The following is a 27,211-nucleotide window of genomic DNA, read 5'->3' on the forward strand; positions in this document are numbered from 1 at the left end:
CCCGATTTTGGAAATAAAACGGTGAAATGTGTTTGTTTTTTTGCACTATGAATGACTTGATTAGATGGTAACTCATGATTTGGACATTTGGGTTCGACCATATCATGGGCTGGTGTCACCAACTGTAAAAGTTAGTGACACCAGTGGAAAATGAGTTGGCGGCGCGCACTGTGATGTGGGCTGGTGTGGATAAAATGCCAGGCCCGAATTCTTGTCCCAGTCCACCCCTGAAAAAACCCATCACACTCTGTCAGTCACATTCCAATTCAAGTCACACCCCTACTAAACAGGCTCGGGGGCCTGTGAGGGCAGAACATCCTTTACCTGGATTTATTGCAATTTTTATTTTACCTTTATTTAACTAGGCAAGTCAGTTAAGAACAAATTCTTATTTTCAATGACGGCCTAGGAACGGTGGGTTAACTGCCTGTTCGGGGGCAAAACGACAGCTTCTGTCAGCTTGGGGATTTGAGCTTGCAACCTTTCGGTTGCTAGTCCAACACTCCAACCACTAGGCTACCCTGCCGCCCCAATGCCTTGGCTGTAAACAAAAGTGTGGATGAAGTTAATTTCTTCACTCAATCCACCATACGGTGTCAAAGGGCACCAACCACTCCACCTACTTCCTCTGGTATTACATCTGCACGTACTTTATGCGCATGTAACAGTATAACTTTAGACCATCCCCTCGCCCATACCCGGGCGCGAACCAGGGACCCTCTGCACACATCAACAACAGTCACCCACGAAGCATCGTTACCCATCACTCCACAAAAGCTGCGGCCCTTGCAGAGCAAGGGGAACCACTACTTCAAGGTCTCAGAGCAAGTGACGTCACCGATTGAAACTCTATTTAGCGCGCACCGCTAACTAAGCTAGCCATTTCACATCCGTTACATGCAAAACGATAGATAACCCCCTTGATAGGCGCTCTGATTTGAAGATCCATACACAAAATATTCCACTCATATCTTCTTGAGGCCCAATGCACGCTTCTTCTGCTCCGTTGACACAAAAAAATATCTATATAAGCCCACTTCTTGTGAACCGTACTGACGCCACTTCACACAACGCCGCATGCATGACATTTATCGAGACTTCAAAAGGATCTCCCAGGCTACATTCGTCCAAAACCCTCACTCCAACTAAAAACGAGTCTGAGAGTTTCCTATTTTCCACTACAACTTTACTTCTCATTTCCTTTCTTTTTCACCAGTGTAACCCACTCACAAACTGATTTCTCATTTATTAACAGATTTGATCTATTTTTTTTTTCTACATATAGGAACAGGTATCAATCACCTGATTGCCAAATAATGTTGGGGGGAGGGGGTGTTATAACAAGAGGGACATTATATATGTTATGAATAGAACATAGCCAAAACCAAATTCAGAGGGGAAATATAGTGTTACACTTTAATGACAGTGTTTTGGCTATGGGTAAATCCATTTGAATTCAACCACTTTTTGATGGCACCCCTTTTGATTTGAACAAAACCCATGGTATGAGTGCTCGAAAAGTAACTTTTTGGACCTGAATACCAAAACATTCAGGAGATAAAGGTGCTCAAAGATGACCCATTTTGCATACCCCACCATACCATGAGACATCCATGTCTTCATCACTGGAAAAGATAAACGGTTGAGATTTATATTTAAAAGCTTACAAAACAGGGTTGTCAAACTATTTTATGATTTCTGGAGATTTATTTTATATATTTGTTTTTAATTAAGTATTTAAAAAAACGTTTTATTAAGTCAATTATCTAAATCTGTAATGAGATTTTTTTCATATTCACACATGTCGTATCTTAGCCTACTTGACATAATCTAAGGTTTTTGTGTTGTGCCCACCATCAGTTGAGACACAACTTGCTCTTGAATACAGGGTGGGTGTCATGTTTTGGATGATAAATGTACAAAAATGTCAACTTTAAAATGGTACCACAAAGATGGTTGGAGGTCCACACATCCGAGAATGTTGACTTGTATGTGAATATCTGTTGTTTATATAAATTATACTGCCAATCCTCCATAGGAAACCTATTGAAATAAAGATAATATAATAGACATGACCCTTTAAATTGACATTAAACTGTGGGTGGACCGAAGGTCATTGTTGTGGTAGTAATTAGAAGTAAAAATGTCAATTCAATAAAAATGTAAATGGCAGTGGTCTGAAGGAATAGGTCCGTTCTATGAGTTATATTTCTATGATTGAAATGACACCCACTCTGTATTCAAGAGCATGTTGTGTCTCAACTGATGGCGGGGCACAACACAAACTTCAGATAATGTGAAATAGGGTCCAAGCTGCAACATTGGAGTTCACGCGTCACTTTCTGACAACTTCTTCCATGGGCAAACATGTATGGAAAGTTTTGTTTAAATCATAACGGATGCTTTCAAAAAGTGAGCGAATTCAAAATGGATTTACTGTGCCAGCACACCAAACAACAAGTCTGTATCATGTGAGAATGTGAGCGTACCCAGATGCTCAACTGAGGGACTTAGTATTCCAAAAAACCCTCTCTCTGAGACACTTCACAAGATGACTATAACATGTCAGCTAAAGAATTGTTCCCAGATCTCCCCAGTGTACATCTCAAGCCACAGTGCTATGATTTCTCCCCGTTGTGGACACTCCTATGTTTGATAAGGTTACTCTGGAAGGAGAAGCTCTTGTAACATAGTTTGCACTTGAAGGGCCTCTCCTTGGTGTGAACGGTCTGGTGCTGCTTGATATATTTTGTCTTAGCGAAGCGCTTCCCACACGTGGGGCAGGCATACGGCTTTTCAGCGTCCGTCCTAATGCTCGGCCTCCCACGTTGTGACCCAATGACACCAGAGGAGGTAGAAGCAGGTGCCACCACCGTCAGGTGGTTAGTCTTTGAGCTCCCTCCTTGACCTCTAGCCATTGTTTGGGTGTTGTTGGGATTGTGTGCTGTGTTATAGGCTAGGTACCTCTCGTGGTGACCACCCATCCTGGCCCTGTCTGTATTGGTGGGGTAACCATGAGGTAACTGAGGAAGGCTAGACCCAGGTCCAGGCTTTCTATGAATCCATTCACTAGTCATTAGACAAGACCCTGAAGGTGAAGACAGACTTCCTGATAGACTACCACCAGTAGAGTCTCCCACCACTCTCTGTGAAGGCTGAAGTGCAGGGTGACCTGCTCTGTTCATCATGGATACTGTGGTGTTTGTATCATAGGAACAGGAGGGTCTATCTCTATCAGGCCCAGGCCCTGCTCCATCCCTGCACTGAGACTGTGAAGAGAAGGGTCTGGGCTGTGGACTGGAGCCTCTGTCTCTCTGATGACCACCAGGACTGAGGTTGTTCAGTCCAGCTGTCCACTGGTTGTGTTCTGCGTGGTGCTGGAGTCTCTGTCCCTCGTGGTTCGGTTCTGGTTCTGACTCGGGAAGGAAGAGTGACGGCTCCTGATCCAGGGTTCTGATCCGGGGCCAGGGTTTGTGACCAGCCGCTTCAGAGGTCCAGTCTCTCCCGCCAGCAACACCAGATTTCAGCAGGTCCTCATGGACTGCACACTGCAAACAACAATTGTAAAGACAAGCATAAAACCTTATATAACAAACTCTTCATCAGTAAACTGTTTACCACAGTCAAGCCCATCTCTAACACTGTGATTCAAGCACCTAACAATATGGAGCCATTGGAGTTTACTATAAAAAATGTCCTTATGTGTTGATTCAATAATTAATGTTTGGTTTGACTGAGATAAGGGAAAGTCTGTGCCTGGAATTTTTTTGGGGAAAGTCAGTCAGCACAGAGTTGATTTTGTATTTAATTTGAACAAAATGGTCATACACTCACAGAACATGAAGTACAGTACTTTTATTGCACAAAGCGATGTGACAAGTAGAATAATTTCTCACTATGGTAACACTTGACCTTTTCTGTAAATCTGGTACCCTCGCTTTGATAAAATGAATTTTCCTCATTATAAAACACCAGCATCAAACACCATGATAAGGTTGTCCCTCTTCATCAGTGGAGCATTTTTACAGACACCATCACCATATCATCTACTCTGCCTCATCATACTCATTCTTTCCTTAGTTCACCTCATCCAGTTTCCAACTACATACAACAGCCTCTCTCCCGTGTGAACCTTCAGGTGCATCTTCAGCTGGTAAAAAATAAATGGATTCCCATCCACTGACCTCCAATATGTTGCCTCTGGTGTCGTCCCCCGAGGCCTTGGTTGCACCCATCTGGGTCTGGGAATCCAATATGGCCGCCCAGTCTCCTCTGTTAGCCTCCAGCCAACAACCTTTAGAAACATGGCAGAGACAACTCTACATAAGGGGACCATACTTATGAACTTTTGCTTAGACTTGCTTTAAACCATCAGTCTAAAATGGCTAGCTGCTAGCTTTTCTCAAAGGGCAACCTGGCCAAATAAGCCACGATGCTGTGGACGGCATATAATTTATATCCGGTAACAAAATAACAAATTCAACTCATCAGAGACCTCAAGCGGTAGAGCCGCCCTCCATTCGCATTTGTTCAACAGGTCAATTTGGCCCTGCTTAGGTCAATTGGGTCAAACTATAGTTTTAGCAAGTTTGTTAGGACATCTACCTTGTGCATGACACAAGTCATTTTCCAACAATTGTTTACAGACAGATTATTTCACATATAATTCACTGTATCACAATTCCAGTGGGTCAGAAGTTTACATACACTATGTTGACTGTGCCTTTAAACAGCTTGGAAAACTCCAGAAAATGATGTCATGGCTTTAGAATCTCCTGATAGGCTAATTTACATAATTTGAGTCAATTGGAGGTGTACCTATGGATGTATTTCAAGGCCTACCCTCAAACTCAGCGCCTCTTTGCTTGACATCATGGGAAAATAAATCCGCCAAGACCTCAGGGGAAAAAATTGTAGACCTCCACAAGTCTGGTTCCTCCTTGAGAGCAATTTCCAAATGCCTGAAGGTACCACGTTCATCTGTACAAACAATAGTTCGCAAGTTGTTTGCAAGCCGAAGAACAACATCCCAACCATGAAGCACGGGGTGGCAGCATCATGTTGTGAGGGTGCTTTGCTGCAGGAGGAACTGGTGCACTTCACAAAATAGATGGCATTATGAGGGAGGGAAATTATGTGGATATATTGAAGCAACATCTCAAGACATCAGTCAGGAAGTTAAAGCTTGGTCGCAAATGGCTCTTCCAAATGGACAATGACCCCAAGCATACTTCCAAAGTTGTGGCAAAATGGCTTAAGGACAATAAAGTCAAGGTATTGGGGTGGCCATCACAAAATCTTGACCTCAAACATATAGAAAATTTGTGGGCAGACTCAGTTACACCAGCTCTGTCAGGAGGAATAGGCCAAAATTCACCCAACTTATTGTGGGAAGCTTGTGGAAGGCTACCCAAAACGTTTGAACCAAGTTAAACTATTTAAAGGCAATGCTACCAAATACTAATTGAGTGTATGTAAACTACTGACCCACTGGGAATGTGATGAAAGAAATAAAAGCTGAAATAAATAATTCTCTCTACTATTATTCTGACATTTCACATTCTTAAAATAAAGCGGAGATCCTAACTGACCTAAGACAGGGCATTTTTAATAGGATTAAATGTCAGGAACTGTGAAACTGAGTTTAAATGTATTTGGTAAGGTGCATGTAAACTTCTGACTTCAAATGTATATTCATTGTAGCAACAAATATTTATGTATTAGGCCTATTCTACAGCCTGCGTCTTGGTCTGAGTGACTTCAAGTTGTAAAGCTAGGAGAAGGCAAGTCTGGACACTTGGTGAACCTAGCCAGACCAGTCAATTTACACTTTGTTACACGTGAGACAAGGTAAGCTAGATAATGATTCTAAAAACGCATATAAAATGTAGCCCTATCCTACATGTAGGCAAGTGTACACAACCATGCAGCCTCATATACTAAGAAATTTGTAGGTCCTAGCAGTATGTTTGTGAAGACGACAGAAGAAAGTCTTAGGCCTAGCTCCTTTATTAAATTCATTCTTAATCTTCATTTGAGGTGACGACTGCACTTTTCTTCTCAACACAATACCACAATGAATGTCCACATATCAAAGGACAAATGATGACCCCATTGGGGATTTGAACTTAAGTCGGAAGTGGGGATAAGCGTCAGGAACTAGGCGTCTTACACTGTGAGCCAATTGTCCAGACTCATTTGTGCATGTGATGAGTTCATTTGAGTATCTGAATGTGAGGGTGGACTCCTGGTATGGATGCTTTAGGGTCATTCCACCTCAAGAAGCACAAGAAAGAGGATTTTGACACCCACCATCTCAGATTGTTCTGAAATTGTTTTTGTTGTTCGAAATAGATAAGATTAGCATTCCTGCAACATTATTCTCTAGAAATATAATTTCATCTCTGAGAAATGAAGCTAATTGATTGCACCCAACTTGTCTATTCTAGTTTATAGGATTCATATATTGTTCAATAAATATAGCATCTAACCTCTGATTTGGACCAAACTTTTTCTAACAATAATTTAGACATGAGGAATTCAAATAAATTGTCAAATGCCACCCATGAACCCTCCACACCAATTCCACCCCAGTGAATTTGGTGCCTCCTCCCTTTTAGATACATTGGTCTTTGAAATTGTTAGGTTTATGTCCATTCCTACATCCTGATATTACTGTATGTAGGTTATATGTATTTCTCCCTTACCTTGCTCCCCCATCTTTAGTCCACTCAGCAGATCAATGCTATCTGGTCCATCTTCTATTGTCTCCTCTTTGACCAGCAGCAGATCAGGCTTCCCTTCCTCCATGTCTACTGACTGTAAGAGATACAGAGTGAGAGGATGTTGGATTAAGAAATTCGCTATGAGTACTATTCAAACGTTTTAGTTGATTTGATACTAAGATTTTATTCTTTGACACTCATTCGTGGTTGGATCCTTGAAAGACATGGGCTGTGTCTGAATAACCATATTTGCATCCTAAATAGTAAGCTGTTTGAGTATATGAAAAATAAAAGATTAGTGTGCGACGTTTCGAAAATTGAGTATACTTGAAATGCCTGGATGTCATAACGCTATTGTTATTTTACTGCTGCTGTTTAATTATTTGTAACTTTTATTTTCTATGTTTTACTTAAATTTATTTTTCTTAAAACCTCTTAAAGCCTTGTAAGTAAGCATTTAACTGTATTTCTATTTTTTAAAATTATTTCACCTTTATTTAATCAGATAGGCCAGTTGAGAACAAGTTCTCATTTACAACAGCGACCTGGCCAAGATAAAGCAAAGCAGTGCAACAAAAACAATAACACAGAGTTACACATGGGATAAACAAACGTACAGTCAATAAAACAATAGAAAAATCTATGTACAGTGTGTGCAAATGTAGTAAGATTAGGGAGGTAAAGGCAATAAATAGGCCATAGAATGGAAATAATTACAATTTAGCATTAACACTGGAGTGATAGATGTGCAGATGATGATGTGCAAGTAGGGATACTGGGGTGCAAAAGAGAGAAAAAAAATAACAATATGGGGATGAGGTAGTTGGGTGTGCTATTTACAGATGGGGTGTGTACAGGTACAGTGATCGGTAAGCTGCTCTGACAGCTGATGCTTAAAGTTAGAGAGGGAGATATAAGTCTCCAGCTTCAGTGATTTTTGCAATTCGTTCCAGTCATTGGCAGCAATAGAACTGTAAGGAATGGTGGCCAAAGTAGGTGTTGGCTTTGGGGATGACCAGTGAAATATACCTGCTGGAGAGTGTGCTACAGGTGGGTGTTGCTATGGTGACCAGTGAGCTGAGATAAGGCGGAGCTTTACCTAGCAAAGACTTATAGATGACCTGGAGCCAGTGGGTTTGGCGACAAATGTAGCGAGGGCCAGCCAACAAGAACGGAGTATGGTGGGATTCAAAATGGTTTTTGATCTGTTTGTTAACTTTGCATTCGAAGATTTAGGAAGGCAGGGCAGGATGGATATAGGTCTATAACAGTTTGGGTCTAGAGTGTCTCCCCCTTTGAAGAGGGGGATGACCGCGGCAGCTTTCCAATCTTTGGTGATCTCAGATGATACTAAAGAGAGGTTGAACAGGCTAGTAATAGGGGTTGCAACAATTTCGGCGTGTAATTTTAGAAAGAGAGGGTCCAGATTGTCTAGCCCAGTTGATTTGTAGGGATCCAAATTTTGCAGCTCTTTCAGAACATCAGCTGTCTGGATTTGGGTGAAGGAGAAGTGGAGGAGCCTTGGGCAAGTTTCTGCGGGGGGTGCAGAGCTGTTGGCCGGGGTAGGGGTAGCCAGGTGGAAAGCATGGTCAGCCGTAGAAAAATGCTTATTGAAATGATCGATTATCATAGATTTATCGGTGGTGACAGTGTTTCCTAGCCTCAGTGCAGTGGGAAGCTGGGAGGAGGTGCTCTTATTCTCCATGGACTTTACAGCGTCCCAAAACTTTTTGGAATTAGTGCTACAGGATCCACATTTCTGTTTCAAAAAGCTAGGCTTAGCTTTCCTAACTGACTGTGTATATTGGTTCCTGACTTCCCTGAAAACCCGACCTGTTGTATTCAGCACCTGTGACAAATACAATTTGATTTTTGGCTTTGACAACAGCTGATAAATTAGATTTAGGGATGCACTAACAAAATCAACTAATAACAGGAAACAAGGCAGGCAAAACTGATCCTAAATCAGCACTCCTACTCTGAGAGGCTTTGTGGATACGGGCCCTGACCTAATACCATTCAGACAGTAGTTTACAGTCGGCTCACCTCAGTGAGACTGTGTGTGGTCCTGTGCTGCTCAGCTGGTTCCTCTGTGGGTTCAGGAGGAGGTGTAGTCTGGTTGCCCTCCATGACCATGGTCCCCTTAGGGTTCCCCAGACCATCCTCACACCCCTCCTCCTTCACCAGTAGCACCTCCTCCTCCTCCTGGAAGAGAGAGGTGATACAGATTACATAGACATACACTCCATCAGATACGTACAGTACACACTAAAAACGCAGAGATAAAACACACTTTAAACATGGAGTGTTTACCCATCTCGACTACATGAGACCTGTACTGTAGTTACAGAATAACTTCATTGCTGTTACACCCATCATGGTGGACATAAATGATGAGGATGTGGGTAAATAAGAGTCAGCTATGATAAGTCAAAAGTCATCATCAGACAAACCCGACTAAACTATTTTGAAGTATACTTTTGTTTTTTCAACCACCCCTCCCCTAATTGCAGTAAACAAATGGACAACTTCCAGCTTATACATACTATATACATTTTACGGACATAGTATATTTTACATTATTTCTGTTTATTTTGGGCCCACCCTTCAGCTACTCTCAACCCCTCCCATCTATCCCTGAAGACCATCCCGTTTTGATTTCTAATTGCCATATACAGTGGGGAGAACAAGTATTTGATAACCTGCAAAATCGGCAGTGTTTCCTACTTACAAAGCATGTAGAGGTCTGTAATTCTTATCATAGGTGCACTTCAACTGTGAGAGACGGAATCTAAAACAAAAATCACATTGTATGATTTTTAAGTAATTAATTTGCATTTTATTGCATGACATAAGTATTTGATACATCAGAAAAGCAGAACTTAATATTTGGTACAGAAACCTTTGTTTGCAATTACAGAGATCATACGTTTCCTGTAGTTCTTGACCAGGTTTGCACACACTGCAGCAGGGATTTTGGCCCACTCCTCCATACAGACCTTCTCCAGATCCTTCAGGTTTCGGGGCTGTCGCTGGGCAATACGGACTTTCAGCTCCCTCCAAAGATGTTCTATTGGGTTCAGGTCTGGAGCCTGGCTAGGCCACTCCAGGACCTTGAGATGCTCCTTACGGAGCCACTCCTTAGTTTCCCTGGCTGTGTGTTTCAGGCTGTTGTCATGCTGGAAGACCCAGCAACGACCCATCTTCAATGCTCTTACTGAGGGAAGGAGGTTGTTGGCCAAGATCTCGCGATACATGGCTTCATCCATCCTCCCCTCAATACGGTGCAGTCGTCCTGTCCCCTTTGCAGAAAAGCATCCCCAAAGAATGATGTTTCCACCTCCATGCTTCACGGTTGGGATGGTGTTCTTGGGGTTGTACTCATCCTTCTTCTTCCTCCAAATACAGCGAGTGGAGTTTAGACCAATAAGCTCTATTTTTGTTTCATCGGACCACATGACCTTCTCCCATTCCTCCTCTGGATCATCCAGGTGGTCATTGGCAAACTTCAGACGGGCCTGGACATGCGCTGGCTTGAGCAGGGGGACCTTGCGTGCGCTGCAGGATTTTAATCCATGACGGCATAGTGTGTTATTAATGGTTTTCTTTGAGACTGTGGTCCCAGCTCTCTTCAGGTCATTGACCAGGTCCTGCCGTGTAGTTCTGGGCTGATCCCTCACCTTCCTCATGATCATTGATGCCCCACGAGGTGAGATCTTGCATGGAGCCCCAGACCGAGGGTGATTGACCGTCATCTTGAACTTCTTCCATTTTCTAATAATTGCGCCAACAGTTGTTGCCTTCTCACCAAGCTGCTTGTCTATTATCCTGTAGCCCATCCCAGCCTTGTGCAGGTCTACAATTTTATCCCTGATGTCCTTACACAGCTCTCTGGTCTTGGCCATTGTGGAGAGGTTGGAGTCTGTTTGATTGAGTGTGTGGACAGGTGTCTTTTATACAGGTAACGAGTTCAAACAGGTATAGTTAATACAGGTAATGAGTGGAGAACAGAAAAACTAACAGGTCTGTGAGAGCCGGAATTCTTACTGGTTGGTAGGTGATCAAATACTTATGTCATGCAATAAAATGCAAATGAATGACTTAAAAATCATACAATGTGACTTTCTGGATTGTTGTTTAAGATTCCATCTCTCACAGTTGAAGTGTACCTATGATAAAAACTACAGACCTCTACATGCTTTGTATGTAGGAAAACCTGCAAAATCGGCAGTGTATCAAATACTTGTCCTCCCCACTGTATTTTTCCACTGTGTTGTTTGACCAAAGTTTTGAACCTTTCTATTCTCATTGTTTCTACAATTGTAAATTAAAGATGACCATTTTTGCTAAGAGTATTATTATATTATTGATCGATTGACTATGACTTTTCAAAATCACCCAGCAGTGCTATTTGCAGAGTTAGCGCCAGGTAAATGTAGCAATTTTTCAGCCATTCCTGAATCTGCAACCAAAAACAAGCCACATATGGGCAGTACCAAAACAAGTGATCTAATGACTCTGTCCCTTCGCAGCAAAATCTGCAGAGCTGGGATGGTTGTATCCCCCATATATACAGTGCATTCGTAAAGTATTCAGACTCTTTCCCCTTTTCCCAATTTTGTTATGTTACAGCCTTATTTTAAAATTGATTAAATTAATATTTTTCCTCAGCACTCTACACACAATACTCCATAAGGATAAAGCGAAAACAGGTTTTTAGAAATGTTTGCACATTTATAAAAAAATATATATAAACTGAAATACCTTATTTTTGGAATCCACCTGTGGTAAATTCAATTGATTGGACATGATTTGGAAAGGCACACACCTGTCAGTGCATGTCAGAGCAAAAATCAAACCATGAGGTGAGGTCAAAGGAATTATAAAGGAATTATTAGAGCTCCGAGACAGGATTATATTGAGGCACAGATTTGGGGAAGGGTACCAGCATTGAAGGTCCCCAAGAACACAGTGGCCTCCATCATTCTAAAATGGAAGAAGTTTGGAACCACAAGACTCTTCCTTGAACTGGCCGCCCGGCCGAACTGAGCAATTGGGGGAGAAGGACCTTGGTCAGGGAGGTGACCGAGAACTCGATGGTCACTCAGAGAGCTCCAGAGTTCATCTGTGGAGATGGGAGAACCTTCCAGAAGGACAACAATTTCTGCAGCACTCCACCAATCAGGCCTTTATGGTAGATTGGTCAGACGGAAGCCACTCCACAGTAAAAGGCACATGACAGCCCGCTTGGAGTTTGCAAAAAGGCACCTAAAGGACTCTCAGACCATGAGAAACAAGATTCTCTGGCTTGATGAAAAGAAGATTGAACTCCTTGGCCTGAATGACAAGTGTCACGTCTGGAGGAAACCTTGCACCATCCCTACAGTGAAGCATGGTGGTGGCAGCATCATGCTGGGGACGTTTTTCAGCGGCAGAGACTAGTCAGGATCGAGGGAAAGATGATCGGAGGAAAGTACAGAGATCTTTCATGAAGACTTGCTCCAGAGCGCTCAGGACCTCAGACTGGGGGCGAAGGTTCACCTTCCAACAGGACAATGCAGGAGTGGCTTCCGGACAAGTCTACGAATGTCCTTGAGTGGCCCAGCCAGAGCCCTGACTTGAACCTGAAAATAGCTGTGCAGCGACGCTCCCCATCCAACCTGACAGAGCATGAGAGAATCTACAAAGAAGAATGGGAGGAACTCCCCAAATAAAGGTGTGCCAAACTTTTAGTCATACCCAAGAAGACGAGGCTGTAATCGCTGCAAAAGGTGCTTCAACAAAGTACTGAGTAAAGGGTCTGAATACTTGTGTAAATGTAATATTTCTGTTTTTTTATTTTGTATAAATTTGATGAACTTTCAAAAAAACTGTTTTTGCTTTGGGGTATTGGGGTATTGAGTGTAGAATGGTGAGGAGAAAAAAATATTTACACCATTTTAGAATAAGGCTGTAACATAACAAAATGTGGAAAAAGTCAAGGGGTCTGAATACTTTCTGAATGCACTGTAGAAAGAAATATATATAGATACACACTGTGCATAACATTATATTGGTTGCAAGAATCTTGTATAATAATTTAAAATTGAAAGACTCAAAGTTTTGAATCAAGCGTAGTTGTCACATAAACCACGTACCATGGAATCGGTACATCGAAAATCTCTTCAACTATTTTGCAACCTGTATGGTGCGTTTGGTCCTAAAATGAAACTGGTATACTTTTATTTATCACAATTTTCTTTAACCAATTTTGGTCTTTAATGCAGGTCTGACAGACAAATGCGTTACCTTGTACCCCTTTCACTTGCCTCATTCATTTTTGCAGTAATGCTGCAGTTGGTTGTAATTTTGGATAGAGCAGACATTTCCATATTTTTGTAAACTGCATGTGTGAAATAACTCTACCAGTCCTATTTATGATATCATTTACAAAGATTACTGTTTTTATTTTATTTTATATCAATTAGTATATTTGAGTTTAACCATAATATGTGTTGTAATATTTGTTCTGTCTTTTTTTCTGCTGGATTAAACTGAAATGGCAACCAGCTTTCTATGGCTTGTTTTAAAAAGAGTGATATTTTGAAGATTGTTTAATTTTCAAACAACCGAAAGTGAGGTTATAATCTGAATAAAGGGAATAAGGTCCTTCTTGAACAAGGAGCGAACCATATTGGATTTATGTATAGCTTTTGCATGACTGAAGCCTTTACTTAGAGGTCCAGTACTTTAATATTTTATCATTTCTGCCCTACGAATTCATTATATAAATAGGCCCGTTCAATTTTGTCTGGCATAATGTTCCATAATAAATAGGTGTTTGTTAGTGTGTGTGTGTGTATGTGTAGATATATTTAGTTTATATTGGTTATAAAGTGCTGTTGTGTGATTTATATGATCAGAAGTTATGTATATTAAAAGGGAGTCTCAATGAAAGTCTTAGAATGAAAAGTCAAATGTTTTGTTTATTAAACAAACAAGTTTTAACTAGACCATATAAAAACCACATATACACACATCTCAACTACAAATCTGAATGAACTTGATAAACTGCATTCATTTTCTCATTAAAAGTGTATTTGGAAAAAAATAAGTAGTTAAATATAAGTGATGAAACAGGTATTTGTGATCATTCTATAGCCCCTCCCAGCTTGATTTTGTTCAATTTGAAGGACCTAGGAATTTTGTTTTGAAGCTAATTTCCTGCAGTTCTACATAGTTTAACAAAGACTCGTTACATCTTTTAGGTAGGCTATTTAATGATAATAATAATAATAATAAAAAATAATGTATAAGGAAAATAAATGATAGACCAGATTTCCCCAAAAATTATTCTGCTACCATATATAATTATAATAATAATTTATATGAACATTCAATTTTATTATACATATTATATTTTACAGAAAGTGAATTGATAGCGAGAGTCACATATGGTATAAGATTACTTCCCAAGCAAAGTCACATTTCTTTGACTCCTCGACTTTAGAAGGTTGTAGCTAAACCTCTGAATGTCAGGCTTAAATATCCCACAATGTCTGCGCCTTGCACTTCAATGCTCTTTGCTGTTGCGGAAATTGACCAACTACTGCTGTTTACTTTGTGCATCTATGTCATTTCAATGAGTCTACCTTCAATGCAGGGTTTGATGTTAACATCAGACGCTATTGAGTGGAATGGTTACTTTCTATGTTATAGAGTGGCATGGTTTTTCTGCTGGTGTATCCTGAGGTATCTCCTCTCTGAGAACCTCTTCCCGCAGTGCATACAGGCAAATGGCCTCTCTCCGGTGTGGACCTTCATGTGCATCTTCAACTGGTGCTGACGGGAGAACCTCTTCTCACACTGGGTACAGCTGAAGGGCTTCTCCCCTGTGTGGACTCTTTGATGCCTCTTCAGGGTGCCAGCCTCAGCGAAGCACATGTGACACTGGGTACAGCTGAAGGGTTTCACCCCTGTGTGGACCCTCTGGTGGATCTCTACCTTCTGGGGGCAGCTGAAGCCTTTGTTACAGAACACGCAGAGGAACCGCTTCTCTTTACCATTGACAGATTCTGATCCCCCTCCCTGAGCCTGGGGTCTAGCACTGTCGTTTGAGTTCAATACCTGATCGAAAAGGACGCGGCCTTCTGAATCGGAAGGCCCCATCGACGTGGACACTGGGTCACGATCCCTGAACACGTGTAAAGGGGAGTGGGTCGCAACATTTGGATTTGTCTCTATGATTTCCCTATAATCTAAGAAATCTCTGCCCTGTGAGTGTCCGTCTCCTAGGTGACTATCTGCATTCCATGTGGGAGGAGTGTTGCCCTCCAATTTCACAGTCAATTCATTTACAACCATAACCTCCCCTTTCTTATCTAGGCACCCATCAGAGTATAGACTACTACTGTACTGGTTCCAGTCCCCTCTAGACAGATCAGTCTGTGTATCTAAACCCAAGGACATGTTGCTAGGGTCCATCTCTGTAGTGTAAGAACAAGACAGGCCATCACCACCAGTGTCTAATGCATCACCATCTCCAAGGGAATAAACTGTCCTCTGGCTCTGTTGAAATACCGGTAAATACTCTGAACCAGGAGCAGGAGGACAGCCCAGTGTCCCCAACCCCAGTTTCTCTGGGTCTGATCTGTGGTCAGATCCTGTGTGTAAGAGCCTGTGTGTTACAGTTAAAGTCTTGGTGTCTGTCTCTGACTTGAGAACGGCGTTTGCCGTTCCACTGACCTCCGTGATGCTGCTTCGGTTCCTGGGCTGCGCTGAGGCGGTGGTATGGTCCTCCGTGGCTTCAGGGGGCACTCCAGCCTGTCCAGTCTGGATTTCACTGCTGTGCCGTGTGTCCTCCTCTCCTTCAGACCTCTCCAGTTTGACCCCAGGACCTGCAGCCTCTGCATCCTGACACAAGAAGAGGGGAGGTTATTACCGGTACATGAGTAGAATTGGAAAACAATGTCATAGGGAAGTCTCACAAGCTCCCCTATGGCAGATAAATAAGGATGTAAGCAAGTGAATAGCTGAGGGGAGCCTTTCTGAAATAAACGGGCCACATTTAATGTACTGTGATTATTTTATGTTACACTATGACACTAACCTCTATCACGATAACATGCTGGGTTGAGATTCCACTCCCCTCATCAACAGTGATTGGTTGGTCATCACTCCATGTATTATGTCCCGCTGGTTTCACAAAGCTCTTGTGGCCCCCATTGAGATTTCCTTCACCTGAGAAAGTGATTGGGGGAAAATATGCTTTTAGGTTAGCTACTGTCTTTTCAATGGTATAGACCCCATTCAGTGTTTTCAAACATTGCTGCACCAGGGCTATGTGCAGAATTTGGTTGCAGAAGATGGGGAAGTTCTCATAGAACATCAGCAACAAAAAGTACATGTTGCTTATGAATGCATTTCACACTACTGTACTTTTGGATTATAATTGGATTTTAAGGCTGGCATGACTGCTAGATAATGTTTATCATCATCGCAAATCAACTGCATTACACTTAAAAATTATGGCTCTTTCGGCTAACTTTGCTACAGCTTACAGTGCACTCAAAGTATTCAGACCCCTTTGTCCACATTGTTACGTTACAGCATTATTCTAAAATTGATTAAATTGTTTTTTCCCTCATCAATCTACACACAATATCCCATAATGACAAAGCAAAAACAGATTTTTTTAATTTTTGATCATTTATATTTAAAAAAATGACATCACATTTACATAAATATTCAGACCCTTTACTAAGTACTTTGTTGAAGCACCTGCCAGCGATATTCAGGCTGAAGTCTTCTTGGGTATGACGCAACAAGCTTGGCACACTGCAGATCCCCTCAAGCTCGGTCAGCTTGGATGGGAAGCGTCGCTGCACAGCTATTTTCAGGTCTCTCCAGAGATCGCGCTCTGGCTGGGCCACTCAAAGACATTTAGAGACTTGTCCTGAAGCCACTCCTGGATTGGTGGAGTGCTGCAGAGTTGGTTGTCCTTCTGGAAGGTTCTCCAATCTCCACAGAGGAACTCCGGAGCTCTGTCAGAGTGACCTTCGGGTTCTTGGTCAACTCCCTGACCAAGGCCTTTCTCCCACGATTGCTCAGTTTTACCTGGAAGCCAGCTCTAGGAAGTCTTGGTGTTCCAAACTTCTTCCATTTAAGAATGATGAAGGCCACTGTGTTCTTGGGGACCTTCAATGCTGCAGACATTTTTTGGTACCCTTCCCCAGATCTGTGCATCGAAACAATCGTATCTCAGAGCTCTACAGACAATTCCTTCGACCTCATGACTTGGTTTATGCTCTGACATTTACCGTCAACTGTGGGGCCTTTCCATATCATGTCCAATCAATTGAATTTACCACTGTTGGACTCCAATCAAGTTGTCGAAACATTTCAAGGATGATCAATGGAAACAGGATGCACCAGAGCTTAATTTAGAGTCTCGTGGCAAAGGGTCTGAATACTTTTTTCTTTGTCATTATGGAGTATTGTGTGCAGATTGAGTGAAAAATGATTTAATACATTTTAGAGTAAGGCTGTAAAGTAACACAATTTGGAAAACGTCAAGGGGTCTAAATACTTTCCAAATGCACTGTATGTCAATGAGCGTTAGCATTCTAGCTAACAGCTGCATCCAAAATAGGTATTTTGCAAAAAAAAAGACCACAACCAAATATAATCTTAGTGACTTTTCAAGTAATAATCAAAACATTGTACGTGTATGACAAACCAAAAATGTGTGGCTCTGGTTACAACAACCTATGAATGATTCTTCGGGGCCCTGACTGACGACTGTGTGACCTGCTCTCATTCTGCAATCTACATCCAAAAGTAGCGCTCACCTGGTCAGAATACCTGTACGATAGTGTCTGCACAACATAGCTAGCTAAGTAATCAGGGAAATTATTTCATACTATCCAAAAACTAACCAAGACCCAAATCTGAAGACATGTGCAGAGGGGAATGGGGCGAAATTGTACCTCTGGCCATTCCTCTGTATCGGTCAAGGATCTTGACACTACTGGGACGACTGGCGAGGACGCGATCTCGCATTGTCCTCTCTGCGCGCTCCCGTGCCATCTTCAGTTCCAGTAGCTGTAGTTTCCTCCGCAATGCCCTGTTATCATTCTGGCTTTGAGAAATTTCCAAACGAAACACTGCATAGTCGTCGTCTACGAGTTTACAAATATCTGCAACGGCTGCATTCGCAAGCACCTCCATGATGGAGGCTATTTGAGTGTGAAAAACCATACAGTTAGCCATTGTTAGCAGCTAGCGTTACCTAGATAACATATATCAATAAAGTCCTGTCTACAACGCGAATTAAAGACTACATGGGGTAAGAATATGGTGCTCTGCTGTTAAATGGTCTATATTCTGAGTTGTATTGTGTTGATAAACGTCTAAATAACCAAATTAAAAACACTAAAGTGGAAATGTTTCTTGGTCGTTGACATTGTTTACTTCCGTTTACACTGAAGAGAAAGGATGTTGTTCTTCTTCGATGAGGTTTAACGCGGTTGGCATCCAATATATGTTGCATTACCGCCATCTATTAGACTGGAGTACAACTACCTTATACTTTGCTTGAAAACGAAATAAACTACCATTTAACACTAACTCACAAAAAATGACCACCACCCTACTCCAATATTTAAATCTATTTAGTCCTACCTCATGCTAACAACCTTAAAGAATGGGACATCACCACTCAACACACCCTGTAACTCTTCTGATGTCAAGTCTCGAAAACCTAAATACCTCTGCAGCTGCCACCACAACCTCAATTTTCTGAGACGTACGTTCCATCCCTGCAGTACAGTTGATAACCATTGCTATAAATGCCGAAAATCCAATCTTACTGAAACATATCACTTGTTGGCCTATCCCTCTACTGGTACAGATCTACTACTCACACCACTCCTCTCAGGATCTGTCCTCCTTGACCCATCTTCCTCTACTTTCTTCACTGCCTCAGCATATGACAACTTCTGCACTACTCTAACCCTGGAAACCACCTCAACCTGCTTCTCTCGCACAGGACATTTCTGATCCCCAGTCCCATGGGCACCCCTACAATTAACACATACCACTACTTTCCCCAATGCTACACATTCCTTTGTCTCATGCCCTTCTGCACACTTCTCACACCTAGGAACCTCCCTCCTAAACATTGCTGCCACATGCCCATAAGCTTGACACCTGTAACAACATAATGTATTCGGCACAAAAGCTCATACAGGATAACTTATATACCCAAACATCTTTGATGGAAAAAGACTCAACATCAAAACTCAAAAGAACAGACTCTTCTGTTTCCCCACTCTCACCACCCTGTCTGCATCGCACCAAACGACGAGCATCACAAACACCGGGAATTTTCCCCTTCAGTTGATCAACTTCTACTTTTACTGCTACCGCAGTAATCACTCCTGTTATTGGTAGGTGTCATAACTCAAAGGGTATGGCTAAATGAAAAGAGTATGTGCACTGTACTTAATTTTTTGTTACATTTATTTTAACAGGGAGAACGTCTATTTTGCAAGGGAACCCTGCATCTTACAATTGCACAACAAATTACATAAGAAAATAAAAGTACAAACAAATAAAATAAGACATACTCATGAAAAACAATCCTGTCCCGTGTATATATCGTTTTCTTCGTATCTATTCAGTATATATTAAAAAATAAATATCTAAATTTCCAATAACGGACTGAACATACTCTACTGCAACCCGCCTCACCCAATGTGATACGGATCTGCTATTTTTTATACTTTAGAACCGGAACCCCCATCAGAAGCTAGCCAGCTAACTAGCTACTAGCGGTCATCACCATTAACTCCGACATCAGCCAGACTCAGCCCGGTCAATTCCTGCCAGTATGCACAGCGCAATATCAACCCAGAGCATATCAGACTGCTTTTTCCCTACCACATCTCCGGATTCCTGCCGCAAGCTCTGAACCTTTAAACCGGATCATCGCAGCTAGCTAGCTGCTATCCGATTGGCTACTCCTGGCTAACGTCTCTGTCCCGAAGCAAGCACCAGTTAGCCTTGAGCTAGCCTCGAGCTAGGCCCATCTCCCGACTAGCCGAAGAGGTCCATCAGCCAATTCCTGGGCTGCAATACCTCTTTTCCCAATTGGCCTGGACCCTTTACTGCCGACTCGGAGCCTCGCCAATCCATCACGACTGGACTGCCGATGTAACGGTCCGAGGGGGTTTCAACAGGCTCCGTTGCGACGTCCCCCGGAGGCCCTTCTGGTAGCCCGCTAGCCCCAGCCCTCTAGCAGTCTGAATCGCTGTGTCTCCAGCTCGCCTAGCTACTCACTGGACCCTATGATCACTTGGCTACACATGCCTCTCCCTAATGTCAATATGCCTTGTCTATTGTTGTTTTGGTTAGTGATTATTGTCTTATTTCACTGTAGAGCTTCCAGCCCTGCTCAATATGCCTTAGCTAGCCCTTTTGTTCCACATACGACACATACGGTGACCTCACCTGGCTCAAATGGTGCCTCTAGAGACAAAACCTCTCTCATCGTCACTCAATGCCTGGGATTTCCTCCACTGTACTCACATCCTAGCATTCCCTTGTCTGTAAATTATGCCTTGAATCTATTCTTCTGCGCCCAAAAATCTGCTCCTTTTACTGTCTGTTCCGAACACACTAGACGACCAGTTTTTATAGCCTTTAGCCGTACCCTTATCATACTCCTCCTTTGTTTACATTTGGTAATGTAGAGGTTAACCCAGGCCCTGCAGTCCCCAGCATCACTCCCATTCCCCATGAGCTCTCATTTGTTGACTTCTATAACAGTAAAAGCCTTGGTTTCATGAATGTTAACATTAGAAGCCTCCTCCCTAAGTTTGCTTTATTCACTGCTTTAGCACACTCCGGAAACCCGGATGTCCTAGCCATGTCTGAATCCTGGCTTAGGAAGGCCACCAAAAATCCTGAAATTTCCGTCCCTAACTATAACATTTTCCGACAAGATAGAACTGCCAAAGGGGGCGGAGTGGCAATCTACTGCAGAAATAGCCTGCAGAGTTCTGTCATACTATCCAGGTCTGTGCCCAAACAATTTGAGCTTCTACTTTTAAAAAGTCTCTCACCGTTGCTGCTTGTTATAGACCCCCTTCAGCCCCCAGCTGTGCCCTGGACACCATATGTGAATTGATTGCTCCCCATCTATCTTCACAGTTCGTAATGTTAGGTGACCTAAACTGGGACATGCTTAACACCCTGGCCGTCCAACAATCTAAGCTAGATGCCCTCAATCTCACACAAATTATCAAGGAACCTACCAGGTACAACCCTAAATCAATAACCATGGGCACCCTCATAGATATCATCCTGACCAACTTGCCCTCTAAATACACCTCTGCTGTCTTCAACCAGGATCTCAGAAATCACTGCCTCATTGCCTGCGTGCGTAATGGGTCCACGGTCAAACGACCACCCCTCATCACTGTCAAATGCTCCCTAAAACACTTCAGTGAGCAGGCCTTTCTAATCGACCTGGGACGGGTATCCTGAAAGGATGTTGATCTCATCCCGTCAGTAGAGGATGCTTGCTTGCTCTTCAGAAGTGCTTTCCTCACCATCTTAAATAAGCATGCCCTGTTCAAAAAAAGTTAGAACTGAGAACAGATATAGCCCTTGGTTCACCCCAGACTTGACTGCCCTTGACCAGAACGAAAACATCCTGTGGCGTTCTGCATTAGCATCGAATAGCCCCCGCAATATGCAACTTTTCAGGGAAGTCAGAAACCAATATACTCAGTCAGTTTGGAAAGCTAAGGCTAGCTCTTTCAAACAGAAATTTGCATCCTGTAGCACTAATTCCAAAAAGTTTTGGGACACTGTAAAGTCCATGGAGAATAAGAGCACCTCCTCCCAGCTTCCCACTGCACTGAGGATATGAAATACTGTCACCACAAATAAATCGACGATAATCAATCATTTTAATAATAATTTTTCTACGGCTGGCCATGCTTTCCACCTGGCTACCCCTGCCTTTCTAAAATCTTTGAAAGCCAAGTTAACAAACAGATCACCGACCATTTCGAATCCCACCATACCTTCTCCACTATGCAATCTGGTTTCCGAGCTGGTCATGGGTGTACCTCAACCACGCTCAAGGTCCTAAACTATGTCATAACCGCCATCGATAGAGGACATTACTGTGCAGCCTTCTTCATTGACCTGGCCAAGGCCTTCGACTTTGTCAATCACTGCATCCTTGTCGGCAGACTCAATAGCATTGGTTTCTCAAATGACTGCCTCGCCTGGTTCACCAACTACTTCTCAGATAGAGTTCAGTGTGTCAAATCGTAGGGCTTGTTGTCTGGACCTCTGGCAGTCTCTATGGGGGTGCCACAGGGTTCAATTCTCGGGCTGACTCTTTTCTCTGTATATATCAATGATGTCACTCTTGCTGCTGGTGATTTTCTGATCCAACTATACGTAGACTACACCATTCTGTATACATCTGGCCCTTCTTTGGACACTGTGCTAACAAAGCTCCAAACGAGCTTCAGCGCCATACAACACTCCTTCCGTGGCCTCCAACTGCTTTTAAATGCTAGTAAAACTAAGTGCATGCTCTTCAACCGATTGCTTCCCGCACCCTCCCGACTAGCATTACTACTCTGGAAGGTTCTGACTTAAAATATGTGGACAACTACAAATACCTAGGTGTCTGGTTAGACTGTAAACTCTCCTTCCAAACTCACATTAAGCATCTCCAATCCAAAATGAAATCTAGAACTGGCTTCCTATTTCGCAACAAAGCTTCCTTTACTCATGCTGCCAAACATACCCTCGTAAAACTGACTATCCTACCGATCCTTGACTTCTGCGATGTCATTTGCAAAATAGCCTCCAACACTCTACTCAGCAAATTGGATGTAGTCTATCACAGTGCCATCCGTTTTGTCACCAAAGCCCCATATTGTCACGCCCTGACCTTAGAAAGCCTTTTTATGTCTCTATTTGGTTTGGTCAGGGTGTGATTTGGGTGGGCATTCGATGTTCTGTTTTCTATGTTTTTGTATTTCTATGTGTTGGCCAGGTTTGGTTCTCAATCAGGGACAGCTGTCTATCGTTGTCTCTGATTGGGAATCATACTTAGGCAGCCTTTTTCCTTTCTGTCATTGTGGGAAGTTGTCTTTGTTAGGGGTACTATAGCCCTTGTAAGCTTCACGGTCGTTTTTGTTATTTCTTGTTTTGTTGGCGACATTTTAACAAAATAAAATGTACGCTCACCACGCTGCACCTTGGTCTCATTCCAACAACTAGGTAAAGCCCCGCCTTATCTCAGCTATCTCTGGTCACCATAGCAACACCCACGCTCCAGCAGGTGTATTTCACTGGTCATCCCCAACTCCAACACTTACTTTGGCCGCCTTTCCTTCCAGTTCTCTGCTGCCAATGACTGGAACGAATTGCAAAAATCACTGAAGCTGGAGTCTTAGATCTCCCTCTCTAACTTTAAGCATCAACTGTCAGAGCAGCTTACCGATCACTGTACCTGTATACAGCCATTCTGTAAATAGCACTACCTCATCCCCATATTGTTACTTATCTTCTTGCTCTTTTGCACCCCAGTATCTCTACTTGCGTCATCATCTGCACATCTGTCACTCCAGTGTTAATGCTAAATTGTAATCATTTCGCCCCTATGGCCTATTTATTGCCTTACCTCCCTACTCTTCTACATTTGCACACACTGTACACAGATTTTTCTATTGTGTTATTGACTGTAGGTTGGTTTGTGTAACTCTGTGTTGTTGTTTTTGTCGCACTGCTTTGCTTTATCTTGGCCAGGTCACAATTGTAACTGAGAACTTGTTCTCAACTGGCCTATCTGGTTAAATAAAGGTAAAAAAAATGTTTTTTTTAACAAATCACACCGTGTACCATGGGTATGACAAAAAATGACTTCAAATAAAAAAAATTGTGGTCACATACACATGGTTAGCGGGGCGAAATGCTTATGCTTCTAGATCCGACAGTGCAACAGTATCTAACAGGTAATATCTAACAATTCCACAACAAAACCTAATATCGAACAAATTCCACAACAAAATCGAATACACACAATCTAGTAAAGGAATGAGATAAGAATATATACAGTTGAAGTCAGAAGTTTACATACACTTAGGTTGGAGTCATTAAAACTCGTTTTTTAACCACTCCACAAATGTCTTGTTAACAAACTATACTTTGGCAAATTGGTTAGGACATCTACTTTGTGCATGACACAAGTAATTTTTCCAACAATTGTTTACAGACAGATTATTTCACTCATAATTCACTGTATCTCAATTCCAGAGTGTCAGCAGTTTACATACACTAGGTTGACTGTGCCTTTAAAGAGCTTGGAAAATTCCAGAAAATGATGTGATGGCTTTAGAAGCTTCTGATAGGCTAATTGACATCATTTGGAGGAGGAACGGGGGGCTTGCAAGCCGAAGAACACCATCCCAACCGTGAATCACGGGCAGCATCATGTTGTGGGGGTGCTTTGCTGCAGGAGGGACTGGTGCACTTCACAAAATAGATGACATCATGAGGAAAGAAAATTATGTGGATATATTGAAGCAACATCTCAAGACATCAATCAGCAAGTTAAAGCTTGGTCGCAAATGGGTCTTCCAAATGGACAATGACCCCAAGCATACTTCCAAAGTTGTAGCAAAATGGCTTAAGGACAACAAAGTCCAGGTATTGGAGTGGCCATCACAAAGCCCTGACCTCAATCCCATAGTACATTTGTGGGCAGAACTGAAGAAACGTGTGCGAGCAAGGAGGCCTACAAACCTGATTCAGTTACACCAGCTCTGTCAGGAGGAATGGGCCAAAATTCACCCAACTTATTGTGGGAAGCTTGCGGAAGGCTACCCAAAACGTTTAACCCAAGTTAAACAATTTAAAGGCAATGCTACCAAATACTATTTGAGTATATGTAAACTTCTGACCCACTGGGAATGTGATAAAATAAATAAAAGCTGAAAGAAAACATTCTCTCTACTATTATTCTGACATTTCACATTCTTAAAATAAAGGGGTGATCCCAACTGACCGAAGACAGGGAATTTTTACTAGGATTAAATGTCAGGAATTGTGAAAAACTTAGTTTAAATGTATTTGGCTAAGGTGTATGTAAACTTCCAACTTCATAAATATAAAATATATGCATGAGCAGTGACAGAGCAGCTAAGATGCAATAGATAAAGAATGGATTGTGAAGGATATAGTATATACATATGAGATGAGTAATGCGAAATATGAAAACATTCTTAATAAAGTGGCATTATTAAAGTGACGAGTGTTCCATTTATTAAAGTGGCCAATGATATATGAAGTCCGTAGGTAGGCAGCCGCCTCTCTGTGCTAGTGGAGGCTGTTTAACAATCTGATGGCCTTGAGATTGAAAAACAGCTTCTATCTCGGTTCCAGCTTTGATGCACCTGTACTGACCTCGCCTTCTGGATGGAAGCGGGGTGAACAGGCAGTGGCTCGGGTGGTGGTTGTCCTTGATGATCTTTTTGCGTTCCTGTGACATCAGGTGTTGCAGGTGTCCTGGAGGGAAGGTAGTTTTCCCCCGGTGATGCGTCATGCAGACCGCACCACCCTCTGGAGACACTGCGGTTGTGGGCGGTGCAGTTGCCGTACCAGGCGGTGATACAGCCCGACAGAATGCTATCAATTGTGCACCTGTAAAGGTTTGTGAGGGTTTTCGGCGACAAGCCCAATTTTTTCAGCCTCCTGAGCTTGAAGAGGCGCTGTTGCACCTTCTTCATCACACTGTCTGTGTGCGTGGACCATTTCAGTTTGTCCGTGATAAGTACACAGAGGAACTTAAAACTTTCCATCTTCTCCACTGCTGTCCCGTTGATGTGGATAGGGGGGTGCTCCCTTTGCTGTTTGCTGAAGTCCACGATCATCTCTTTTGTTTTGCTGACATTGAGTGAGAGGTTATTTTCCTGACACCACACTCCGAGGGCCCTCACCTCCTCCCTGTAGGCTGTCTCGTCGTTGTTGGTAATCAAGCCTACCACTGTTGTGTAGTCTGCAAACATGATGATTGAGTTGTTGGCGTGCATGGCCACACAGTCGTGGGTGAACAGCGAGTACAGGAGGGGGCTGAGAACGCACCCTTGTGGGGCCCCAGTGTTGAGGATCAGCGGAGTGGAGATGTTGTTTCCTACCTTCACCACCTGGGGGCAGCCGTCAGAAAGTCCAGGACCCAGTTGCACAAGGCTGAGTCGAGACCCGGGGTCTCAAGCTTAATGATGAGTTTTGGAGGGTCCTTGGTGTTGAATGCTGAGCTGTAGTCAGCATTCTTACATAAGTATTCCTCTTGTCCAGATGGGATAGGGCAGTGTGCAGTGTGATTGGTAACGTCTGTGGTAACCAGTTTATAATAACAATTAGGCACCCTGGGGGTTTGTTGTCAATATACCACGGCTAACGGCTGTATGCAGGCACTCCGTGTTGTCATGCTTAAGAACAGCCCTTAGTTGTGGTATATTGGCCATATACCATACCCTCTCATGCTTTATTGCTTAATCATAGCAGTCAAACGAGTTAAATCGACATCCATTGATGGAAAATGATCTGGCAAGTTTAATTAGTTTATGTCTTGTTCACAATAATTATTATTTTGATGAAATTTTTTTTTGCTTCTAACGTAGTTACAAGTTACGTATATTCCTTCTTAATTAGCTTGAAAACAATGGAAAAATTGTTTATCATATAAATGTTGCAACTCTTGCTGTGGGAAATCAAAATTGGCACATTTTCAGGCCCTTTGGCTGGATTTTGAGTGGTCATTGGGCTTGAAATGTTTGCTCAACCTGGCAATCATGCCTGAGGGGCCCCCATGTTGAGGGTCAGCGTGGTGGATGTGTTGTTGCCTACCCTCATCACCTGGGGCCGTCCTGTCAGGAAGTCCAGGATCCAGTTGCAGAGAGAAGTGTTCAGTCCCAGGGTCCTTAGCTCAGTGATGATCTTGGAGGACACTATGGTGTTGAACGCTGAGCTGTAGTTAATGGACAGCATTCTCACGTAGGTGTGCCTATTGTCTAAGTGGGAAAAGGCAGTGTGGAGTGCAATAGAGATTGCGTCATCTGTTGGGGCTGTATGCGAATTGGAGTGGGTCCAGGGTGTCTGCGATGATAGTGTTGATGTGAGCCATGACCAACCTTTCAAAGCATTTCACAGCTACAGGTGTGTGCTATGGTGCGATAGTCATTTCGACAAGTTATCTTGGCGTTCTTGGGAACAGGAACTAAAATGGTCTGATTGAAATATGTAGGTATTACAGACTGGGCCAGGAAGAGGTTGAATATGTCGGACACTTGCCAGCTGGTCAGCGTATGCTGACTACGCGTCCTGGTAATCCGCATGGCCCTGCCGGCCATGTGAATGTTAACCTGTTTAAAGGTCTTACTCACGTCAGCTACAGAGAGCGTTATCACACAGTC

General features: G+C 42.7%; 1 protein-coding gene across 1 annotated transcript; it reads right to left on the bottom strand.

Annotated features, from left to right (window-relative positions):
* Window positions 1-1,178: 1,178 nt before the first annotated feature.
* LOC149980157 (uncharacterized) lies at window positions 1,179-18,218 on the bottom strand. Its single transcript, XM_021619625.3, has 7 exons — window positions 17,693-18,218; window positions 15,814-15,944; window positions 15,450-15,617; window positions 8,772-8,930; window positions 6,708-6,819; window positions 4,185-4,294; window positions 1,179-3,548 (listed from the first exon to the last, which is right to left on the bottom strand). The coding sequence occupies exons 1-7, from the start codon at window positions 17,973-17,975 to the stop codon at window positions 2,619-2,621; spliced, it is 1,893 nt and encodes a 630-aa protein (XP_021475300.3). The 5' UTR covers window positions 17,976-18,218; the 3' UTR covers window positions 1,179-2,618.
* Window positions 18,219-27,211: the final 8,993 nt, after the last annotated feature.

This window comes from Oncorhynchus mykiss, chromosome 10 (genome assembly GCF_057628025.1).
Source record: "Oncorhynchus mykiss isolate SJ-2025 chromosome 10, ASM5762802v1, whole genome shotgun sequence".
NCBI lineage: Eukaryota > Metazoa > Chordata > Actinopteri > Salmoniformes > Salmonidae > Oncorhynchus > Oncorhynchus mykiss.